The 25,717-nt window shown below is 43.1% G+C and overlaps 1 protein-coding gene across 1 annotated transcript in view; it reads right to left on the bottom strand.

Annotated features, from left to right (window-relative positions):
* The window catches only part of LOC120936838 (probable cation-transporting ATPase 13A4), a 123,718-nt gene extending 119,085 nt beyond the window's left edge, over positions 1–4,633 (bottom strand). The window contains exon 1 of the mRNA XM_040349543.1: positions 4,563–4,633. Within this exon, the coding sequence (XP_040205477.1) occupies positions 4,563–4,598 (36 nt within the window). The 5' untranslated portion in view covers positions 4,599–4,633. The remainder of the gene's footprint in view (positions 1–4,562) is intronic.
* Positions 4,634–25,717: the final 21,084 nt, after the last annotated feature.

Here is a 25,717-nt window from a genome sequence, read left to right as displayed (position 1 = left end):
TTATCCGTGATGAAATGATGAGGGATAGAACCCGACTGGAAAGGACAGATTAGGGAAGAAATCATCCCTCCAAGTCTGTCGGCCAATATCCTGCTAAAGATTTTCAAGTCATTATTAATGACCAATATGAGCCTAAAGTTCTGGTGCAAGGAGTGGTCATTATTCTGCTTCAGAATGAGAGACATATTGGCCAATGGCATTTCTTCAGGGACGCTGCCACCCTGAAGAACTGAGTTAAAAAGTCGAACCAGTCTGGGGGAGAGTTGAGGGGCAAATTTCTTGTAATATATGGCCAAGATGCAATCCGGCCCAGGGGAAGAGCCATTTTTAAGACTTTTAATGACATTGAGCACTTCTGATGGGGAGATCAGTGAGTTAAGTCTGTCTAACTGAGAGGCAGAGAGGGTAGGGAGAGGTATCTCATCGAACCTGTCTAGGGTTCCGATTAGGGGGTCCCCAGAAGCGCAGAATAACAATTTTTTTAAATTTCCAGAACTTCTCGAGGGTCAGAGGTTAGCTTCTGAGAGGGGGAAAACACTTTATATACATGTGGGGGTGGAGAGACTGGTTCAGCTTCCTCGCAAACATGGTGGAAGACGCATTACTGTGTAAAAGAAACCTGACTTTCGACCATCTCAGGGCTTTCTCAACTTTATCAGAAAGTAACAAGTGTTTTTGTTCAATAGTCCATCTGGTCGACTCTAACGACAGGGCAGCAGAGTTTTTGTACAAGACATCCAGCTGCCTAGAGAGCTGCAGAATTTTTTGTCTATTCAGTCTATTGCGAGTCAAGGCCAGGCTAATAAGCTTACCCCTCAACACTGCCTTATGTGCCACCCAGACTGTGGGGACGGGGGTCTCAGGGAGGGTATTAAGGGCAAAATAAGTGTCAATAGATTGGACTACCTCCATCTCCACCACAAGGTCAGAGAGGAGTGCTTCATTTAGTCTCCAGAAGAATGGAGTAGGGGCCTGTCTAACAAGCTCTGTGGTGAAAGAGGCAATGTGGTGGTCTGACTTAGGCCTCGTACACACGACCGAACATGTCTGCTGAAACTGGTCCACGGACCAGTTTCCGCGGACATGTCCGACCGTGTGTAGGGCCTAGTGGACCGGATTCCTGGCCGAGCGGACAGGTTTCCAGCGGACAAAAGTTTCTTAGCATGCTAAGAAACCTGTCCGCTGGAACCATGTCCAATGGTCAGTATGACTCATCGGACATGTCCGCTGGTTATGACGTATAACCAGCGGCCCGAAATCCCACGCATGCGTCGAAATTGATTTAACGCATGCGTGGAAGCATTGAACTTCCGCGTCAGAGAACGTCGGTGTCGTATACGTCACCGCGTTCTCTGTCCGTGGGGAATTTGGTCTGATGGTGTGTACACACATCAGACCAAATTTTGCCAGCAGACATGTCCGATGAAAACGGTCCGTGGACCGTTTTCATCGGACATGTCTGGCCGTGTGTACAAGGCCTTAGAGTTGGCTAGAATAGCGGAGGTGGAACAAATATAGTCCAACCTGGAGTAACTGTTATAAGGGTGGGAAAAAAAAACTCCCCAGTCCAATCCTCTGCTGAAGGGTGCTGCCATATGTCTTAGGCCTCGTACACACGACTGGACATGTCCGCTGAAACTGGTCTGCGGACCATTTTTAGAGGACATATCCGATCGTGTGTACAGGCTAGCGGACAGATTTCCAGAGGACTAAAGTTTCTTAGCATGCTAAGAAACTTGTCCGCTGGAGAGCTGTCCGTCAAATATGTCCGCTGGTTAGTACGTCTAACCAGCAGACTGAAATCCCGCGCATGCGTCGAATTGATTCGACGCATGCGTGGAAGCATTGAACTCGCGTGATAGAGAATGTCGGTGTCGTCTACGTCACTGCGTTCTCTGTCCGCTGGGATTTCGGTTTGATGGTGTGTACAGCCATCAGACCGAAATCTCCGAGCGGACATGTCTGATAAAAAACGGTCCGCAGACCGTTTTCATCGGACATGTCCCCTCGTCTGTACGGGGCCTCAAAGGAGAAAAAGCAAACCTCTGAAGCATAAACATCACATCTGTTAACTATGTAACTATGTAACTATGTAACTATGTTAATGGAACAAAGATTTCAAAAACTCGATAGCAATCAAACATGACAAGTGTGATCAATAGTAAAACTGCATTACAACCTGAGAAAAAGGAATAAAAAAAAACAGCAAAAAGTATGAGATACGAATGAAAAAACAAAGAAAAAAATTATAGGATCAGGAACTCTTTGGCATTCTGATAAACACCAAAAAAGACTGAGACAGTCACGTCTCAAACCCAGCAATAGTTCTGAACTTGAGCCCAAACTAAAAAAGGGGCATAGTGAGTGGAGTCCAACCAAAATAAGGTGCAGAAGAAGTGACATTGCTGGGGGGGAACAACATGCAGCAGCACTAAGGGACAGGCTCCAAGGTAGTGGGGTGCAGTGTGATAGTGAGTGCCAAGCCAAGGGGCTAGTCTAGTCCAGAGATGCAGTGAAAATGAACACGGAATTCCGGGGAGAGGCGTAATCATACCGAAACCTTCGTTGGTCACGTCTGGTCAGTGGCGTGTGCCATATCGGGGATGGTCTGGGTGTCAGAGGCAGGCGACGGACAGCTTCGGCCTCCAAGAGACCAAGTTTCACCAGGATCTCCTGGTCCTCCAAGATAGTGGTAGCCGAGTACTGTATGTTGTGCCATTGTGGGGGACCACCAATTTAAAGGGAAAGCCCCAGCGATACCGGATCCGGGCGGCCTGTAGAGGGGCAGTGATCTCTTTCATGCCCCTGCATCGGTCCAGAGTGGCAGGGGAGATATCAGGGTAAATCTGGACTGTGTATAGGGGGGTTCTAGGCATTCTAGGTTTCTAGCTGCTCTGAGGATATCCTCCTTGACCAGAAAGCCCTTCATACACAGAACAATATCCCGCTGTGGTTTGTCTGCTGGGGGTTTAGGTCTGAGTGCTCTGTGGATATGGTCGCAAGTAAAGGCAGCCGATTCACAGTCAGGAAGAAGTGATTTAAACAGCTTAATGGTAGTGGGGATTAAATCTGTGACTGATTCCGGAATCCCACACAGCCTAAGATTGTTGCGTCGGTTTCTGTTGTCGAGGTCCTTGACCTGTGCCTGGATTTGGGAAAAGGCAGTATGTAAAGATTCATGCTCCCTGCTTAAGTCATTGTAGGCCAGAGCTAGTTCATCATGTTTATTTTCTAGCCTGTCACTTCTGGTGCCCAGGGCCGCTATCTCCTGTGATATAGCATTGGAGGTTTTATGGAGCTCTGACTGAAATTTGGAGGCTAGGCGATTATACATAGTCTCTAGGCTGACATCTAGGTCTGCCTTAGAAAGGGAAGCTGTGTACTCATTGCCTTGATCCGGGGGAGAGCCTGGCATTGTGGGTTCTGGAGCGACCGGCGGAGCTGGAGAATGTGTCTGGGCCTCAGCACCATTTTGAGCCATACTGTACTGCTCCCGGGTGCGGAGGAGATAATGTGTCAGAAATTTCTGAGAGAGGCCCCCGGATTTATTTTCCCTGGATGACGGCAAGCACAGAGATTGTAGGAGTCGAGGGGTGATAAAAGATAAGGAGATTAAAGCTGTTATTAGCCCCCTGTGAGCCGTTAGTGTCCCGCGGTGTGAGGAACTACTACTTCAGGCGTCCATCTCGCTTGGCGTCGCGCATGTGTCCCCCACCAAATTTTACTATTTTATGTATTACAGTATTCCCCTTGGATGGCTGCTGACTTGGTCTGGTTTGTGATCCTCCCTTTTATGGAGGATTTTTAAAGGTTTGAAGAAGCTTCGTAGAAGGGTGGGTAGAGAAATGGAGACATAAGTACAATGCATACAACAAAAAATATTTAGCCCACAGGACTTTTTATGAGTCACACCTCAAACGTCATATATAAAAAATATGAAAAATGTATTAGCAGACATTTAAAAACAAAACATAATAAAAAACTAAAATGAGCATCAATATATATAAATAGTATTCAACTGAGATCAACAAAGAAACCTTTCCATAGAACCTATGTGGTCCATAAAGATGACCCCCATCAATCTGAAATAGCTGTGCTACTTTTCTCAATGAAAAAATCTTGCTTCTTCGGGATATGCACAGGAAAGCATAATTGGTTGCACAAAAATTTCGCCCACTTCCACCAGAGTGGTGGTGAGGCTAAAGGATGGATTATAGTTAGATGTGTAGCAATATATATATATATATATATATATATATATATATATATATATATATATATATATTTGATAACAACAACCAGAAGCGATTGCAAGAAAGGTCCGCTATTCTTCCACCGGGTGCTGTGAAGGGAATGAGAGAAAAGCTGTACTCTCAGAAAGGAGACCTGCATGGTAGATATAAAATCCAGCAAGGAAGAGAAAATCACCCCACACCTCAGGGGAAAGACAGAGAAACGTCCAGCGATAGGATGCCAAAGCAGTGATGAAAAATAAGTTCATTTTTTACATATTTTGAAAAAACGACAGACATTGACTATGGATTTAAATGGATAAATCTTACCTTAGACATCTGTTGATTGGGAGACGGTATGTACATGAGACAGCAACATGCACTGCTAGTTGAGGCTTGTTGGGGACTTGCCGTTGTAAACAAGCAACTACCCAAGTATCCAATAATCCCTCCTTTTTATAGAGCATTATTACTTGAAAATCTGCTTGTATATAGTAATTGTTTTTGGAATGCTGATTTCATTGCTTATCGCATTGCTTCCCAGAACAACCTGTCCATTATTGCATAATCAGTAGTCTAGAATAGATCTCTTTGGATATGGATATTAAATGTCACCAAAAGTATGTGACTCAAATTAAAAACCTTGTGTTTGGGTAGGATTCCATAGCAACTTTACTTATCTGGGATTAGTTCACTTTTATTGGCATAAATTGCACATTTAGCATTACCTTTCCATTATAGTCTCCTTTATTTGTTTCATTGCTTTAGTCAAGCTAAGGGAACAAAAATTTGTCTTATTATTATTATTATTATTATTATTATTATAATTATTATTATTATTATTATATTGATACAGAATTAATATAGTTCCAAAAGTTTGTCCGCAGCTTCCATGCAGAAATATCTCTATATCTTAACCATATGCATCCTATGGAAACAATGTTTTATTTATAACCTATTTATAACCTTGTTCCCTTGCGCATTGAAAAAGTATTGTTTTTTTATTCCCTTTTTCCTTTTATTTTTGGAGACATATGGAGACTGAGAAAGTGGCCTGAAAAAATCTTTGTCTTTTGCTGAGAGTTCCTTTGAAAACACATGAAATGGTTAGAGGTGTGTTATTATCCATTAGTGTTGTCCTATGTGCCATTACCTTATATGTACCTAATATGTAAACGTGTTTAAGTGAATAATTAAGAAGCAGTTTAATACAGTATTTTCATGTTCCACAAATTTTAATAAATTTAAAGAAAACCGGCTGGTACATTTGTAGCTTCTTTATGTTTTTTTAACTCTTTTTGCAGAGATGCTTTTTTTATCAATGTTTTTTTGTGATATACTCAATATATGTATAACCCCCTTTAAGAGATTTATAATGCCGGGAGGCGGGACGCAGCCTAAGATCATGTTACTGCCATGATTAGCTGTCATTGTGGTCGCGTGGTCTGAAAACTCTCGATAGCAAGGAGCGATCAGGAGCTTTCGGTAAAGTGGCGGTAACTGTGCCAGGAGTGTGCTGCGCACGTACTCTTGGCACAGGTGTAGTTGGGCAAATTATGTAATTATGCAGCTCCTCTGCACTACGGACCAGGTGCCCAAAGTCTGCATATTTGCATACAGCCAGGGCCAAATGGGTTAAAGAAGCTTGCATTTAAAAAGAAAAGACCTTACTGAAAAGACCAGCTAAAAAACTATATTATGTAGCACATGTAAACAGGCCTTTTGGTTTGAAACTTACAGCAACTTACATAGCACACAGCTTTTCCAGAAGACCAGGCTACTGTAGGAAGTCCCCACCCCCCTTCTTCCTGATTGCTTTTAAAGTACTTCAGTTCCAGTGAGATGGCCCTTTGTTGTTGGGCCTTGGATCACTTCATTTGTGTTACCAGACGTACTCTGGACTTCACTGCGAGGGACGATATTTATGAGGATTAGCGATGAGCTCAAGGGTCAATCTGAACCCTGGTTCAGACCTAATTTCAGCTGTTCAAATGGTTCTGCAGAATAGGCTGATTTAAATGGGTGTTGGGCCAGATCAAACTTCTGGCTTAAGCAGTATTTAATGAATTTAGCAGCATTAGCAGTATTAGCAGCATTTAGCAGCATTACTACCACTGCTATATGTGAGGCCTCGTACACACGTCCGAGAATCTCGTCAGGAAAAACCATGTCGTTTTCCATGACGAGATTCTTGGCAAGAAACTCTTGCCACTGGAGTGTACTGACTTTCATTTAAAAAAAAACTTATTTTGAAAGGAAAGAACGCAGTGACGTCATCGCGTATGACGAGCATGCGCTCGTCACATTCGATGCCGTCCCCGCCATCTTGCTTCACCCTACCTATGCCATGGAAGCTACCATGCATGCGTCAAAGTCATTTCGAGCATGCGCCTGTTTCCATGGCGACAGGTAAGTATACACACTCTCGGGTTTCTCGTCTGGAAACAGGCAAATGAGAATCTCGACGAGAAAAAAGAGAGCAGGTTCTCCTTTTTTCTCGTCAAGATTTTTGCTTGATTTCCAGACGAGAAACCTGAATGCCTCGTACACACAAATGGAAATATCGGCAAGAAGCAGTTTTCTTGCTGTTTTTTGCCGAGAACCCCGGCCGTGTGTACGAGGCCTGACAGCTTCCTGCTCAAGGCTTCTACTTGTTAGGATGTTGGTGGATGTTAGAATCCTAACCAACAGTGTGTCATCTCCACCAGGCCCATTCAGCTTACAGCTGGGGATTCCCAGTTGACATTTGAATGTAAACAAAAGAGCAGGAGAAGAGGGGCCTTACTCCTTATTTTTTGGGAGTATTTGGGATTGGCAGTGGCACTTTGTAATCAGAAACAACCACTATCACATTGTGTGAGGCATGCCTTGGGGTATCCATATTTTGTCATGTATATGAAGTTTTGGGAAGCTCTTGACTATCCATAGAGCTGTCATGTATCTTGTGTGTGCAAGGATTCAATAATAATAAAAAAAAACAAAGGGGCACAAGTTGTGTAAAAAATAGTGTGGTGTCCCTTTCCAAAATTTATACCAGACGCTTCAGATCTGGTATGGATTTTAACTGGGACCCCACAAACCCCATGAAATAAGCAAATACAATGTCATGGAATCTCCCCAAATCCTCATCTACTATTACTGTATATACAATGCCCAATGACTTGCTGAAAGAAAAAAAAAACATTGGATTGGCCAACCATATATGATCATGTCCATATTTGGTCAATGATATCACTCAGGAGACCTCTCTCCATTGTTTACATTTAGCAGTGGGCCCAGGAACTGTCATTCACAGTAAGGATCAGACATATCAGACAGCTAGAAGTTTTTTTTCTGTTGGCAAGTTAGCAGGTGTTGTTCACATGATTGATGAGGATCTGCATTGCTGAAAAATGTGATAACAAGTGGCTTTCCCATTTTTGTAATACTTGCCAAAAAGTCTGTGTGTATTAATATGTTTTTTTTTTAATTAGTAGGGGTACTTATTTAAGTGGAGGTGATGGTATCTGGTGATTGTAGCTATTTTTAAGGAGGGCTTCCAGATTCTGACAAACCCCCACCTGCAGACCCCCACAACCACAAAGATAGGGTTGCATACAAGGATAGGTACGCTCCCCATGTTGAGGGCATTTGGCGTAGTGCAGTTCAGGATGGTTGGTTGTGCCCACATACCCCAATGTCTGCATTCTCAGGTTAGGGGGCCAACTTTTTATGTTGTTTTTCATTGGGTTAACCCTCTAAAATCCATGCCAGCTTGGAATGGACTTTAATGGAATTTTCTTGGGGACCCAGTGCCATCTTTGTTTTTGTGATCTGGGGTCTACCATGAAATCCCTGGCAACTTTGTTTTCAAATCAAGCTGCCGGAAGCTGTCATTTACAGGCAATTTATTTGCTCCCCACCAAACGTAAGTATTTTATAATTTGTTTTGCTTTGGTACTTTATTTCCCAGGGTAGTACCCAATTTTCCATGTCATTTGTTTGACCATCTCGTGCCTATTTGTCTATTAACATGGCTATGTGGTTTTTTTTTAACATTAACTTCCGTGGGGTTTGAATTCAGTGCCTGAAGGTCAGTAATATTGTCCTCAAACCTGCCTTGAACTAAACCCTGGTTCAGCTCATTACAAATGAGGATAATTGTAAGTATCTGCATTCTGAAGAGTTTTTAGTAGTACTTTTTAGCTTGACTCTGTTATTATATAGTCTAACAGAGACTACAAGCAGCCACATGTTACCCTGATTGAGTCACACAGACATTGCATTACAAAGTACAAGTTTGTGAAGCTTTCTAATTAGTATTTAGAATGCATGTCCTTGGCAGTTTTCAGATGATGGCAAACCCCACATTCCCCTTTTTGAGGATGGGCAACTTTAGGCTCTACCTTTGACACTCAATCATGCTTGCACTCCTGCTTTTACATCTAGAGTGGGCATATGATGGAAGAACCTAGATTAGAAATGCACCTACAGAGGTGGCAACTTAGACATATTATGGACAACAAAGTGAAGCGAACAAGCACAGATGGGGGTAAAGATGTACAGATGCATGTGTACATGTTCACAATTTAAAGCAAATGCGCAGTGCAGACATAAGTGGCATGCCATGAAAAACAGTTGACAATGTAACCACACACCTGGGCCTTTCTAGTTGATTCGCATTTATAGCCTAGGTTCACACTGCTGCGAATTCAAAATCGCGTTAAAATGCGCGATTTTACCGCGATTTCGCGGCTGCGATTTTGCCGCGATTTTGCCGCGATTTCGGCCGCAATTTAATGTAAATCGCGGCCCGAAATCGCAAAAAGTAGTACAGGAACTACTTTTTGAAATCGCAGATGCGGCGTCGCACTGATTAGGACAGTGCCATTGCCGACAATTGCCTCCGATTTGAGATGCGATTTGACATGTCAAATCGCATCTCAAATCGTTCCAAATCGTACCCAGTGTGAACCAGGGCATAAAGTTTTCCATTCTCCTATTTGAGCTCTTAATTTCATCATGCTTTTTAAGGTGAAACTTTTTTTTATATCAGAGCTACAGCTCATACAACGAATTTTGCTGCATATCACATGCCAGGCATAGGACTAGTCTTTAGTGTGATGCGATGATCAATAAGTCAGTTCAATTACATAATAAGACACATATTCCATTTTGTATCACATGATTAAAGCATTATTCTTAACAACCCCCTTAAAGTGAGTTCTAATTTCTCCAACAGATGCGAGTGAAGATCTTGTACATTGCAGTTTAGAAGATTGTAAACAATCAGTGGTTGTTTAAAAGGCCTGAATGAAGCATGTGCTTATGAGTTTTGTACATTAGGTTATGACCCCATTTACACTTCCTTTCTGAGAAAAATGGGACAAAAAAGCATCATGATCCAGCATTTTCTGTTGAATTTCAGTGTATCTGTACATCAGAGACTACTTACTAATATTGTGTCATTACCAGTTTTACTTAAAGTGAATGTAAACTTGAACTGAGTGAGAGCCGGTTCACACTGGGGCGACTTGGGATCCGACTTGAAGTCGCCTCAAGTCGTCCCAAGTCGCGCTGTCGAGAAAAACAATGCAAGTGAATGGGAGCGGTGTTAATACACACAACTCGAGTCGCTCCGACTTTAAAAGAAGTTCCTGTACTACTTCAATCCGACTTGTAGGCGATTTGTACCCATTGATTTCAATGGAAGTCGCCTCCAAGTCTGATCCAAGTCTGATCACTGTCTTAACTGAAGCGACTTTCCAGGAAGATACCATACATTTCTCAGGCAAACCTTTCCCTCCCCCTCCCTCCCCTAGAGCTGATTGTTGTTTGATTGGCCACTGGAAAGTCTCCTATCCTGGAGACGACTTCAAGTCGTGTTGTAAATCGCCCCAGATCGCCCTGTGGTTCATGCTCAAGTCGTGTCGGAGTCGCCTCTGAAAGTCGTGCTGGAAGTCGTGTCGCCCTAGTATGAACCGACTCTGACGGTTATTTTGCTAAAGCACTGTGTATAAATAAACAATTGTATCTCTTTTTTTTTTAAGCTGAATTGTATAAAAGTTCAATAAGTTTATTCAACAAAAGTATGAGTGTATAAAATCCAGTGTTGTGAACCCCACATGCTCCAACACCTGGCAATTCATGTTTCTTACCTGAAGATATTGACCTATATAGGAAAACATGTCTCTCTCAGCCTTGTCACCATGTCTTGGTCTCATAAGGTTCCTAGAACCAACTAGAGCAATACAAATAGGTATTTAACCCCTTAAAGGGTACAGAGAGACCTATTTTTCTTTATAAATGAATATCACCAGGTGAGAACATAAGGCACTTTTGGGATATAAATTATTGATGTAGGTGTGGGAACAACCTATAGATATTCCTATACATTGATTGTTTTCACAATTGTACATAGTGTATTTTGATTTATAAATAGTGCTGCTGATGTGTTGAAGCTTCTTTATAGTTGGCTCCTCTCTACAATCATGCAGTCCGGCCATGAAAACATGACATTTCCTAAGGTGTGTTTCCTAAAGGTGACAGCAGTGAGCCATGTTTGCTTAATGTGTGTTGAAATGGTCACTTGTAGTCTCCTGCAAAAGTCCAAATGCAATCCTGGAACAAAATTTGTGCGGCAGGGTCCAAGCATTTTCAACTTGTAAAAAGAAGTTTCCAAACATGAATTTTCATGACAGAATCACCAGATTTTAACAGCAGTTTAAAACATATGGGAATTTTAAATGTACATTACATGTTAAAGATTATATAAGATATTAACCACTTGCTTGCCAACGTGCATATTACAATGTGCCGTCAGCAAGTGGTTATACCAGGGTCATAACTGCAGCCACGGGGAGCCCAGGACCATGTTAATTGGTCAGGGCAGCTTCCAGCAGAGACAACAGAGGAACATCCATTCCCCCATCTCCATTGCGATGAACACAGAAGGATGAAACAAGGATTTTGCCACTTTCAGTTTCAAGACAGTCATTCCCTGGCTGTTATAACCTGGGGGTAGCTGAAACATGATCAGTGTTTGATCAGCTGCTTTGAAGGACAAGGGAGACATCAGGGGTCTAATAGACTTGCAACTCCCCGATCCTTGTATTTTCCTACCTATGCAATTCCCTGCAACCTCTCCAGTGAATATTTTCCTCTCTCTGATCACTACTTTATTAGCTTCACCCTTTCCCTGACTTCTACCTCCTTTCCCTCCAACCGCATAAAAGTGATCTATATAAACCTTCACCATCCTAAAGTGGTTCTAAAGCCTGAAGTTTTTTTTTTTTTTTACCCTAATCCATTCTCTGCACTAAAGGGTAACTCCAATTTCGTGGGGGGTAAAAAAAGCAAATAAAAAAATAATAATATAGCGTATACAATTGTGACATCATATTGTAATAGAATGTTATTAAAAATTACCTTTCCTTTTCAATCTGCAGTTCTGTAATTTTCTGAAAATGCAATACAATATGGCTACCTGGAGTTGCACTGTACACATAGGGCCAGATTCAGGTATCTGCGCCGCGGCGTAACGTATCCCGTTTACTTTACACCGCCGCAAGTTTTCAGCGTAAGTGCCTGATTCACAAAGCACTTACCTGTAAACTTGCGGCGGTGTATCGTAAAGATGTCCGGTGCAAGCCCGCCTAATTCAAATGGGGCGTGTACCATTTAAATTAGGCGCGCTCCCGCGCCGAACGTTCTGCGCATGCTCCGTTAGTAAATTTCCCGACGTGCTTTGCGCGAAATTACGGCGCCTCGACGTGTTTGTGAATGGCGACGTGCGTAACGTACTTACGCCGTACTTACGCCGAAAAAAAATAAAAAAATTAAATTCGAAGCGGGAACGACGACCATACTTTAACATGGCTGGTGTAAAGTTAAGCAATGAAAAAGATTGCTTAACTTTGCGACTGGAAAAAACGACGTTACGCACGCGAGTAGGTTCGTGGATCCCCGTAAATGCTAATTTGCATACCCGATGCTGGAAAACGATGCAAACTCCACCCAGCGGCGGCCAAAGTATTGCAGCCTAAGATCCGAAGGCGTACGAAGCCATAAGCCTGTCGGATCTTAGCCAAAAGCCGTCGTATATTGTTTGTGAATCACAAATTAAGATACGACGCAGCAAATTTGAAAATACGCCGGAGTATCAGTGGATACTCCGGCGTATTTGTTCTGTGAATCTGGCCCCATTTTCCCAGAAATCTGCCCTAAGATATAAGTCAGTTTCTAAAGAGATGCAGGTCCAGCAGCTTTCCTCATTAGTGCCCTGCAAGTGCTAATAAAAATGAAACCACTTCCATTAGACTCACTTTCCCACAAGAACACAGATAAACACACAAGAATTTCTTCAGAATAAAAAAAAGATAGGCATCTGCAACACGGGTTGTTATAATCCTTGCAATGTGCATAGATCACCCACAGGGGATGTTTTTTTTTCTCAACAGAAGTGCAGTTACGCTTTAAGGTAAAATAAACCTTCTGCAAGCAGCTGCCCCCAACCCCCCCTCCCCCCTAAATATTTACCTGAGCCTGATCTCAATCCAGCAATGTGCATGAGAACAGAGGCTTTCTCGGCTCTTTCCCTTCTCATTGGCTCAGACACAACAATGGGAGCCATTGTCAGTCAATGACAGTGAGGAGGGAGCAGGGCCCGGACCAAGCCACACTCTGTGTATCTTATGGATATACAGATTCGGCTTGTGAGCGAGCATGCACAAGTGCCCCCATAGCAAGCCACTTGCTATGCAGGGCACTCAGCATTGGGGAGGAACCACAAGCTCCAACAGAGACCCAAGAAAAAGAGGATCAGGGCTGCTCTGTGCAAAACCATTGTGCAGGGCAGGTAATTACAACCTGTGTAGCGGGTGCCCTGCATCTACCACAGCCATGCCAAGTTGACAGAGCCTCTCACTGGAGGGAGAGAGTGCCTGTCAGCCCCTGCGGTGGAATTTCCCCCCTCCCTCTCCTCTTCTCACTGTGGGGAGACACACACAGAGCTGCTCCCTCTGCACCCTCCCCTGCTTCCTTATTGGCAGGGAGGAGGGAGCCAATAGACAGCCACCTAGATTGCAGCAATGCATTCTGGGACATGTAGTGACCCCAAATACCCCCAATATTATTTAATACCACTAATATACCAAATAGTGATACACATGCACTATTTAGGAAAATGGGCCACACGATGGACAAAAAGAAAAAACCTATGGTGGGATGTCATTACCATTGTGCAATACATGAAACAGGATATTATTTCAAGGAAATTTAGATGGGAAATTCCCATTAATGATGGGTTAACTGAAGAGACATAAAAGAATGATACAAATTCTTCCATGGTAAAGGGAAGAAAGCTCTTATATTTATCAAGAAAAGGAAGCAGAGAAGAATGATTAAGGTGGCAACAGTATTAAAGAAATTAAGGATAGTTTGGAACCATGGGCCAGATTCAGGTACCTGCGCCGCGGCGTAACGTATCCCGTTTACGTTACACTGCCGCAAGTTTTCAGCGTAAGTGCCTGATTCACAAAGCACTTACCTGTAAACTTGCGGCGGTGTATCGTAAAGACGTCCGGTGCAAGCCCGCCTAATTCAAATGGGGCGTGTACTATTTAAATTAGGTGCGCTCCCGCGCCGAATGTTCTGCGCATGCTCCGTTTGCAATTTTCCCGATGTGCTTTGCGCGAAAATTACGGCGCCCCCGACGCTGGAAAACAACGCGAACTCCACCCAGCAGCGGCCGAAGTTTTGCAGCCTAAGACCTGAAGGCGTACAAAGCCGTAAGCCTGTCGGATCTTAGCCAAAAGCCGTCGTATCTTGTTTGTGAATCACAAATTAAGATACGACGATGCAAATTTGAAAATACGCCGGAGTATCAGTAGATACTCTGGCGTATTTGTTCTGTGAATCTGGCCCCATGTAAGGACACAGCAGATTTAAAAAAAAAAAATCCGAGCAATCAAGTAAAAATATGACACAGAAGGATAAGGAGAACAAAGAAAAATTGGCAAATTCCAAAGGGATTGTAATTTTTTTTAAATTAAGAAAGTCTTTAAATGGCAAAAACAGATTATCCAGAATCAACCCAGTTCCACTTACACCACACCAGAGCGAGTTACATATGCTGAAGTAGTACAAAGCACTTCAAATCAAAATGCACCTAGTTAAAGGCAAGATAAACAAGAAAATAAAGTCTCCAACAATAATCACCAACTGAAACCCTATCATAACCAACCACCCAGGGGACCATGGCATCCTCAACAGAATGGAAATTATCATCAAGGATACAATGGGGGTGGGAGAATTTGGGGTCATAACCAGAGACCTTGGCAATCCCAACAAGGTGGATACAATAATACACAAGGATATTATGGGGCAGGGACAATCAGGAGTATACCCTCAGACCATGGAGACCATATAACAATAAAAATCATTCCTATGCACATAGCTCCCTATGTGCATAGGCATTACTACGCCCCCAAACCTCAAAGACCCAGATGGTAAAGACCACCTGAATATGAGCCGAATTATGCTAGCACCCCCAATAGGTATACCCCGTTGCAGGAATACTAAAGAGATGGGGAACCACGGATACCTTTTTTAGACAGAGGCTACCCAAGGAGAGACATCACACAGAGAAGGGGAACACCACCCAGACATCACCCCCAACAGAGGGAGCCCCTGAGAGAGGAAAGAAGAAAGGGGGCATGTAGGGGAGAGAGGAAGATCCAAAAGAAAAAGAGAACATTAGGAGAGAGAATATTCAATATTAGTGGGGTTGATTTGACTAAAAAGGAGCTCCAAGTATTGGATCAAGGACTAAATTTTGCCCCAAAAAACCCTAAATACATTTGACACATACAAAGGAATACAAAAGTTTGTTAGGAATATCAACATAAAATTTTTTTTTCTCTAAATCCAGTGAAAATGCATTTGAATGGATCAGATACAAGAACCTACACCCACCCGATATTTAATCCCAAAATACAAAACTGATATGTTCAAAAAGCTAGTAACACAGGATTTGGAACTTTTACATATAAAGAAACCCACGAGTCAGAATTATATTATGGAAGGAATCAAGACTTTGGAAAATAGGAAGGATCTGGTTATCTGACCTGCCGACAAAGGGGGAGGGATTGTAGTATGGAATAAATCTCAGTACAAAACGGTAGGGAGACCTACAAATTACTGAAAGGGGACCCCATTAAACAATACAAAAAAAAAAATTGAAAAAACTTATACAAGAGGGGAAAAGTAAAGGTATAATAAATGGAAAAGATAAAGGGTACTTTGAGCCAGATTCAGGTACCTGTGCCGCGGCGTAACGTATCCCGTTTACGTTACACCGCCGCAAGTTTTCAGCATAAGTGCCTGATTCACAAAGCACTTACCCGTAAACTTGCGGCGGTGTATCGTAAGCCCACCTAATTCAAATGGGGCATGTACCATTTAAATTAGGCGCGCTCCTGCGCCGAACGTTCTGCGCATGCTCCGTTCGCAATTTTCCCGACGTGCTTTGCGCGAAATTACGGCGCCCCGACGTGTTTGTGAATGGCGACGTGCGTAACGTACTTACGCCAAAAAAAAAAACATTTAAATTCGAAGCGGGAATGACGGCCATACTTTAACATGGCTGGTGTAAAGTTAAGCAATGAAAAAGATTGCTTAACTTTGCGACGGGAAACGATGTTACGCTCGCGAGTAGGTTCGTGGCTGGCCGTAAATGCTAATTTGCATACCCGACGCTGGAAAACGACGCAAACTCCACCCAGCGGCGGCCGAAGTATTGCAGCCTAAGATCCGAAGGCATACAAAGCCGTAAGCCTGTCGGATCTTAGCCAAAAGCCGTCGTATCTTGTTTGTGAATCACAAATTAAGATACGACGTGGCAAATTTGAAAATACGCCGGAGTATCAGTAGATACTCCGGCGTATTTGTTCTGTGAATCTGGCCCTTTATACCTAAAACAAATAGGATACCTGTTATGTACACAATCCCCAAGATTCACAGGAATAGCACAAACAATTGATTTCCTATCATCCAGATTGGGACAGTATATAGATCGCTACCTCCAGCCCCTAGAACAAAATACAAAGGCATACCTTAAATAGTGTTGAGCAGAATATGCCATATTCGATTTCGCGATATATCTCGAATATATATTCGAATATTCGAGATATATTCGCTAAATTCGAATATTCGTGATATTTTATCGAAATTAATTGAATGCGATTTTTCGCTATTGCGAATGCGAAAATAATTGCGATTTTTTAATAACTGCGGTAGGAGCGCTCTGATTGGCTTAGAATATTCGTGATATTTTATCGAAATATCGCAACATGCGAATGCGATATTTATTGCGCAATTTCGAGATATGCTGGAGGAGCGCTCTGATTGGCTCAGAATATTCGTGATATTTTATCGAAATATCGCAACATGCGAATGCGATATTTATTGCGCAATTTCGAGATATGCTGGAGGAGCGCTCTGATTGGCTCAGAATATTCGTGATATTTTATCGAAATATCGCAACATGCGAATGCGATATTTATTGCGCAATTTCGAGATATGCTGGAGGAGCGCTCTGATTGGCTCAGAATATTCCTGATATTTTATCGAAATATCGCAACATGCGAATGCGAAATTTATTGCAGATATTTCGAAAACTGCTGTAGCAGCACTCTGAAATCGAATATGTATGATATTTTAACCAAAATACATATTGCGATTGCGATTTTTCGATCGCGCATGCGCAATTGCGCGAACAACACGCGACCATTTCCTGGAGCCTTGCCAGTTTCCCAATATTACAGCAACATGGTGGGAAGCAATTTCTCAAAGTCTGAGGAAAAGTTGCTGATTTGTGTAAGTATTTTGACCACTGTTATTTCATCATCTTCAACTGCATTTAAGTCTAGTTTAAAAGTTAGTATATATGATCAGATATTAGTATTTAACCAAAAATGTGTCTCCTGCTTTTACAAAACTACAAGTCCCAGCATGCCTGGACAGCTGCAGACACCCTGGTTGGCAAATGTGTATTTAGGCACTTTTCCTTGTTATTTAGCATAATGAATTTAAAAATTTTTTGGACATAGGACGTATGCGAACGTCCTGACTTCAGTGTCCTCAAGGCCCAAGGACGTTCGAATACATATTGCCCTTTAGATGTTGCAGAACTACAACTTCCAGCATGCCTGGGAATGCTGGCACTTCTAGTATTGTAAGTTCTGCAGGCCCACATTTTTCAGGCCTTTATGCACGGGTCTCTAAACTGTGGCACCCTAGATGCAGCAAAAGTAAAATTCTTAGCATGCACTGAAAGACCGTGGCTGATGGGAGTAGTAGTTTTGCAACAGCTGGAGGTGGACTGGTCTTGAAACCCAGAGTTAGGTAACAAACCCGTAGTGTTTTGCAACCATTCTGCCTCCAGCTGGTTATTTTCTGTTGAAAAGCCTGTGGCGTGCAAAACACAACCCAAAAACTCCACCCGGTGCAAGGAAAAATTTGCACACACCTAAAGAGTGACATCACAAAAAACTGCGACGGTTGCATACGTCAGTGGTCCTCCGAAAAGGTCCCGTCTCTGACCCCCCGGGGCGTTAGGCTCCTGACAGGGAAAAGAGTTACTGTGGTCCATACAGCCGAAGCCATATGGACCCATCTCGGTCCAAGCAGCGCAATCAACACGCGAACAACACGCGACCATTTCCTGGACCCTTGCCAGTTTCCAACTTTATGATCGCAACGCAATCGCAGAGCAAGATGGTTGGAAGTAATTTCACTGTATCTGAGGAAAAGTTGCTGATTTGTGTAAGTATTTTGACCACTGTTATTTCATTATCTTCAACTGCATTTTAGTCTAGTTTAAAAGTTAGTATATATTCATAATTATGCAAATGATAATGGCTGCTATATTTATGTAAAAAAGGTGGCGACGGAAATGGCAGTATATAAAATCTGTCATGTTACCCCTGTCATTGATTAATAAGGCGAGAATGCTTCCAATTGTTGAATAGCATACATTTATGTCATATATCCATAAGGCTGTCAACAAAAGTATTACAATATACTTTGTTCTTCATCTTGCAGAAGTTCCTGGAAACAGGATACGATGAGCTGCGGAGGCAGCAAGAAAAACAGGGAGTTATAAGCTCCCTGATTGAGGAACTAGGCGAAGAACACACTCGCATGGCGATCCTCAAAAAGTGGTCCGACCTGAAGAGGCGCCAGATGAACCGGGTCAGGCGTATCCGGAATAAATATCATCCTGGTAAGTTATTGGTCACAGTTATGTTTTTTTTTCCCTAAAGTGTATTTTGTGCGTGTACTCGAGAGAGGAGCCGGACTGCAGGAGTTGGGAGTAGGCAGGCCTCCCCCAGAGGTAATCTGCCACCTTTCTCCATGCCCCGGGTGGCAATGGCGGGTGTGAGGGGGTCCTCCCACACAGACCGTCCTACCTGCTCCGCTTCGAAGCCCCACGGGGCAGAGGGACTCCCTATAAGGGAGTGAGAGGATTTGCCCGCTCAACCAGCCCCGTTAGTCCTTCGCCTCTCTTTTTAGAGACCGCATGGTCAGAGTGCGTGCATGTTAACCCAATTGCGAGTGCGTGTGTAAGTGTGGTGGTTTTTGTGGGAGGGAGGTGGGCATACTAAGCGCAGGCTTACCTCGCATAGCACACCCACCGGGGGCCGAGCTGAGACCACCAAACTCAATTCACATGTAGCCGAGAGCGGGATCCGAACCCCTAGCTGCAGAGGTGAATGGCTTGTCAGCGCAGTGGCAATCGCGTTGAGCCAGCCCGGGTCCCTTGGGGACAGTTATGGAAGGTCATATGTAATTAATGTAAGGTCAGATGTTGTTAACCAAGACGCCATGTTGTTGTAACATATATCACCACCAGCCAAGGTATTCATAGTACTGTTGGAAAAAAACATGGGACAGCAGACAGGAACACAGAAGTTATGTGGGAACATACTTTTCCCATTGCTTTGCATGGGACTTTAAACAAAAAGCCCGACCCTCACCAATGGGGTTAGTTAAGGGATAAATTAACGATCCTATACTTTAAGTGGACGTATAGATAACATGTGACCAAGTGTTATCGAAATATCTACAGCTGTTATGAAATAACATGTATTTCCCATAGAGTTGAATGGGACTTTAAAGAAAAACCCTGACCAAGGCAAATGGGGGTGGGTATGGGTTAAACCACCAATCCTATATTTGTGGCTGACATATAAGTAACCTGTGTGCCAAGTTTCATGTAAATATCTTTAGCCGTTTGGACGTGATGGTGGAACATACATACATACATGCACACACACGTTGAGTTTTATATATATAGATTCCCACTAAATTCCTGTGTTAGGCGTGGGGTTGTTATAGTAATCCTGTGTACTCCATCAAGTACTTTTTTTTAACATGAGATCGTCTGAACAAAACAAAGGAGACAAAAACAGCTCATTTTACCATGGTGGCAGCCCAGCTCACGCTCAGTCCCCTGTAGTGCCCACAAGACCCTTTAATATAACATTGTCCCATTGGTTAACTGTCTATATAAATTAATTTGTATTCATATACAATACAGTAGAGTACACAGAATTTGCATACGTCATTAGAAAACATTTTTATAATATATGAACATTGTGTTATTATAGGAGCTCCGCTACCAACTGTGCGCCCCAAGCGCACAAGGCGACAGGCCGCAGAGGAGGAGCAGGAGGAGGATGTGGAAGAGGAGGAGAGGGATGAGGAGGAGCAGCCAGGGCCATCCACATCACCACCCCCAGTTCCTGTGGAGGAGCAAGAGGAGGAGCTGCACCCCCCCCCCGAAACTTCTGGTGGAGTAGTGGGTGACGAGGAAGAGGAGCAGGATGAGACGGTTAATTATACCGTCAATCAGGAGGGTAAATATGTGCACATATATTAATAAAATTTCAACAATAAAATGTAGCTCTAAAAATGGACAGCATTTAAAGCAGGGCTGTGGAGTCGGTAGATAAATTTTTCGACTCCGACTCCTCAGTTTTATGTACTTCAGACTCCGACTCCCCGACTCCCCGACTCCGACTCCTCTGTATTAATATGCAAATGTATTTTATAGATTCCTTGAGGGAAAGAAACGCAAACTACCACAGGACTACTGGCTGGGAAGCCAACAGTCTACTGTATTGCACAGTTTAAGCAAAAGACAAACACAATGAAAACAATCAAGTGACTGGATAGTAGCAGCAGGCTTAAACATCAGGAACATGATCTTTAACAGTTCAAAAATACAGACCACATTATTTGGCTGTTTTAGAACCAAAACAAAGCTTATCTATAATGAACCCAAAAAAAAAAATATGAAAAACCTAGAAATGGTTTATATTAATCTTGAAATGTAGTTCTAGGCTTAGCAAATGCAAATAAATGCAATGTAGAGTTCTAAGGAAGAGAATTGCCTCTGCCAGATCCTCTTTCATAGAGTCTCTTAAGTCAGACTTTATTATTTTTATGGCTGAAAATAATCTTTCGTAACGGTCTTTGAAATCCAAATGTTTTTTTCTTATATCCTAACAGTTCTAAAAAAGCTAGAGGTGAAGCAAGCTGCCATGAAAAACCTCACGAAGAGAGTAATGGCAAATGAGCAGCAGATACTGTTTTTGATGCGCCAAAATCAACAACTGGTGCAACAACTGGCGAAAAACATGGATGAGGTGACAGAGCTTCAGAAGTTAATGTCCTAATTTTTTTTTTTTTTTTTTAATAAAAAATGTTATATTTTGCAAAGGTTTCATTTCTTATTGAAATTGTTAGTTTTTTAAACACATCTAACTTCACATCTAACTTCACATCTAACACATCAACATCAACATCAACACATCTAGCTTAATAATAACCGAAAACATTTTATACTATTACTAGCTGAATACCCGGCGTTGCCCGGTCTTCCTATCTTAACCTTTTGGGGAGGAAAATCATAGTAATATAAATATACCCATCTTTTATATAAGGGTGTTGGTAAGGGTTAATTTAACTGTTATATATTTTTATTTGGCATATAAGTAATATGTATAGCGGGTATTATTGAAATATCTCCAGGCGTACAGAAGTTATGTGGGAACATACATTTTCCATTGATTTGCATGGGACTTTAAAGGAAAACCCCGACCCTCACAAATGGGGGTAGTTAAGGGATAAATTAACTATCAGTGGTATCAGTGAACAGCAGTGGTAATAGGAGTATATATAGAGTGGGAATTAACTTTTTACATAGGTGTCTTGACAGAGCAGCAGCAGCAGCAGTAGTAGTAGTAGTAGTAGATACAGAGTCATATCACTTGGGCAGGAGGTGCCATGATGAACAGCAGTGGTAATAGGAGTATATAGAGTGGGAAATTACTTTTGACATAGTTGTCTTGACTGAGCAGCAGCAGCAGCAGCAGCAGCAGCAGTAGTAGTATTAGCAGTAGTAGTTGATACAGAGTCATATCACTTGGGCAGGAGTTGCCATGATGAACAGCAGTAGGAATAAGAGTATATAGAGTGTGAAACAACTGCTGACATAGGTGTATTGACTGGGCGGCAGCAGCAACAGCAGAAGCAGCAGTAGTAGTATTAACAGTAGTAGTTGATACAGAGTCATATCACATGGGCAGGAGTTGCCATGATGTACAGCAGTCTTAATAAGAGTATATAGAGTGTGAAATAACTGCTGACATAGGTGTATTGACTGGGCGGCAGCAGCAGCAGAAGCATCAGTAGTAGTATTAACAGTAGTAGTTGATACAGAGTCATATCACATGGGCAGGAGTTGCCATGATGTACAGCAGTCTTAATAAGAGTATATAGAGTGTGAAATAACTGCTGACATAGGTGTATTGACTGGGCGGCAGCAGCAGCAGCAGAAGCAGCAGTAGTAGTATTAACAGTAGTAGTTGATACAGAGTCATATCACATGGGCAGGAGTTGCCATGATGTACAGCAGTCTTAATAAGAGTATATAGAGTGTGAAATAACTGCTGACATAGGTGTATTGACTGGGCGGCAGCAGCAGCAGAAGCATCAGTAGTAGTATTAACAGTAGTAGTTGATACAGAGTCATATCACATGGGCAGGAGTTGCCATGATGTACAGCAGTCTTAATAAGAGTATATAGAGTGTGAAATAACTGCTGACATAGGTGTATTGACTGGGCGGCAGCAGCAGCAGAAGCATCAGTAGTAGTATTAACAGTAGTAGTTGATACAGAGTCATATCACATGGGCAGGAGTTGCCATGATGTACAGCAGTCTTAATAAGAGTATATAGAGTGTGAAATAACTGCTGACATAGGTGTATTGACTGGGCGGCAGCAGCAGCAGAAGCAGCAGTAGTAGTATTAACAGTAGTAGTTGATACAGAGTCATATCACATGGGCAGGAGTTGCCATGATGTACAGCAGTCTTAATAAGAGTATATAGAGTGTGAAATAACTGCTGACATAGGTGTATTGACTGGGCGGCAGCAGCAGCAGAAGCATCAGTAGTAGTATTAACAGTAGTAGTTGATACAGAGTCATATCACATGGGCAGGAGTTGCCATGATGTACAGCAGTCTTAATAAGAGTATATAGAGTGTGAAATAACTGCTGACATAGGTGTATTGACTGGGCGGCAGCAGCAGCAGCAGAAGCAGCAGTAGTAGTATTAACAGTAGTAGTTGATACAGAGTCATATCACATGGGCAGGAGTTGCCATGATGTACAGCAGTCTTAATAAGAGTATATAGAGTGTGAAATAACTGCTGACATAGGTGTATTGACTGGGCGGCAGCAGCAGCAGAAGCAGCAGTAGTAGTATTAACAGTAGTAGTTGATACAGAGTCATATCACATGGGCAGGAGTTGCCATGATGTACAGCAGTCTTAATAAGAGTATATAGAGTGTGAAATAACTGCTGACATAGGTGTATTGACTGGGCGGCAGCAGCAGCAGAAGCATCAGTAGTAGTATTAACAGTAGTAGTTGATACAGAGTCATATCACATGGGCAGGAGTTGCCATGATGTACAGCAGTCTTAATAAGAGTATATAGAGTGTGAAATAACTGCTGACATAGGTGTATTGACTGGGCGGCAGCAGCAGCAGCAGAAGCAGCAGTAGTAGTATTAACAGTAGTAGTTGATACAGAGTCATATCACATGGGCAGGAGTTGCCATGATGTACAGCAGTCTTAATAAGAGTATATAGAGTGTGAAATAACTGCTGACATAGGTGTATTGACTGGGCGGCAGCAGCAGCAGAAGCAGCAGTAGTAGTATTAACAGTAGTAGTTGATACAGAGTCATATCACATGGGCAGGAGTTGCCATGATGTACAGCAGTCTTAATAAGAGTATATAGAGTGTGAAATAACTGCTGACATAGGTGTATTGACTGGGCGGCAGCAGCAGCAGAAGCAGCAGTAGTAGTATTAACAGTAGTAGTTGATACAGAGTCATATCACATGGGCAGGAGTTGCCATGATGTACAGCAGTCTTAATAAGAGTATATAGAGTGTGAAATAACTGCTGACATAGGTGTATTGACTGGGCGGCAGCAGCAGCAGAAGCATCAGTAGTAGTATTAACAGTAGTAGTTGATACAGAGTCATATCACATGGGCAGGAGTTGCCATGATGTACAGCAGTCTTAATAAGAGTATATAGAGTGTGAAATAACTGCTGACATAGGTGTATTGACTGGGCGGCAGCAGCAGCAGCAGAAGCAGCAGTAGTAGTATTAACAGTAGTAGTTGATACAGAGTCATATCACATGGGCAGGAGTTGCCATGATGTACAGCAGTCTTAATAAGAGTATATAGAGTGTGAAATAACTGCTGACATAGGTGTATTGACTGGGCGGCAGCAGCAGCAGAAGCAGCAGTAGTAGTATTAACAGTAGTAGTTGATACAGAGTCATATCACATGGGCAGGAGTTGCCATGATGTACAGCAGTCTTAATAAGAGTATATAGAGTGTGAAATAACTGCTGACATAGGTGTATTGACTGGGCGGCAGCAGCAGCAGAAGCATCAGTAGTAGTATTAACAGTAGTAGTTGATACAGAGTCATATCACATGGGCAGGAGTTGCCATGATGTACAGCAGTCTTAATAAGAGTATATAGGGTGTGAAATAACTGCTGACATAATTGTCTTGACTGATCCAAAGGAGTCATGGGAGAAAATCATGTGGTCAGATGAGACTATAATATAATTTTTTGATCATAATTTCACTAACCGTGTTCGGAGGAAGAATAATGATGAGTACCATGCCAAGAACGCCATCCCTAATGTGAAGCATGGGGGTGGTAGCATCATGCTTTGGTGGTGTTTTTCTGCACATGGGACAGGGTGACTGCACTGTATTAAGGAGAGGATGACCGGGGCCATGTATTGCAAGATTTTGGGCAACAACCTCCTTCCCTGAGTTAGAGCTTTGAAGATGGGTCGAGGCTGGGTCTTCCAACATGAGAATGACCCAAAGCACACAGCCAGGATAACCAAGGATTGGCTCTGTAAGGAGCATATCAAGGTTCTGGCGTGGCCTAGCCAGTCTCCAGACCTAAACCCAATAGAGAATCTTTGGAGGGAGCTCAAACTCCGTGTTTCTCAGCGATAGCCCAGAAACATGACTGATGTAGAGAAGATCTGTGTGGAGGAGTGGGCCAAAATCCCTCCTCCAGTGTGTGCAAAGCTGGTGTAAAACTACAAGAAATTTTTGACCGCTGTAATTGCAAAGAAAGCCTACTGTACCAAATATTAACATTGATTTTCTCTGATGTTGAAATAGTTATATTCAGCACTGTAAATACATCAGGTCCGGGGCTTCATCAGGGAATGCATGGCAAGGGACCCTTCAGCGCCCTGAACCGACGACGGGTGCCAGAAAGTCACCGCCGATCCAGGACTCATTCATCTTTATGAATGTGAGTCTGTCCACGGACTCTGTGGACAGACGGGTCCTCTTGTCCGTGACCACCCCACCTGCCGCGCTGAATGTCCGCTCAGATAGTACGCTGGAGGGGGGGCAAGACAATAACTCCAGCGCATACTGAGCGAGCTCGCGGCAGGTGTCCAATCTGGCAACCCAGTACTCCATGGGGTCGTCGGTGCTCATACTGTCAGAAGCACCGACGGACGCCATGTAGTCTGCCACCATGTGGGCCAGCCGCTGGTGGTGACTGCTGCTGCTGCTGCTGGTGGTGGTACTGGGTCGCTCGGTTTGGAAGAACATCCTCATCTCTTCCATTAGGTCCCCTGCTCGGCTGCAGCTGGGTGCAGCCACCTGCTGGGTGAGATGAGGGGGGACAACTGGAGGCCGGGGAGTTGCCTGCTCCAACCGTCTGACAATGGCTGCCTGCAGTTCCTCCATCCGGTGCTGCCTCCGGCTGGCTGGGATGAACTGCTCCAGTTTCCCCTTGCACCTGGGATCCAAAAGGGTGGCCATCCAGAAATCATCCCTCGTCTTGATGGTCTTAACCCGGGGGTCCCT

This window comes from Rana temporaria, chromosome 4 (genome assembly GCF_905171775.1).
Source record: "Rana temporaria chromosome 4, aRanTem1.1, whole genome shotgun sequence".
NCBI lineage: Eukaryota > Metazoa > Chordata > Amphibia > Anura > Ranidae > Rana > Rana temporaria.
This window is presented reverse-complemented; position numbering and strand designations above follow the sequence as displayed.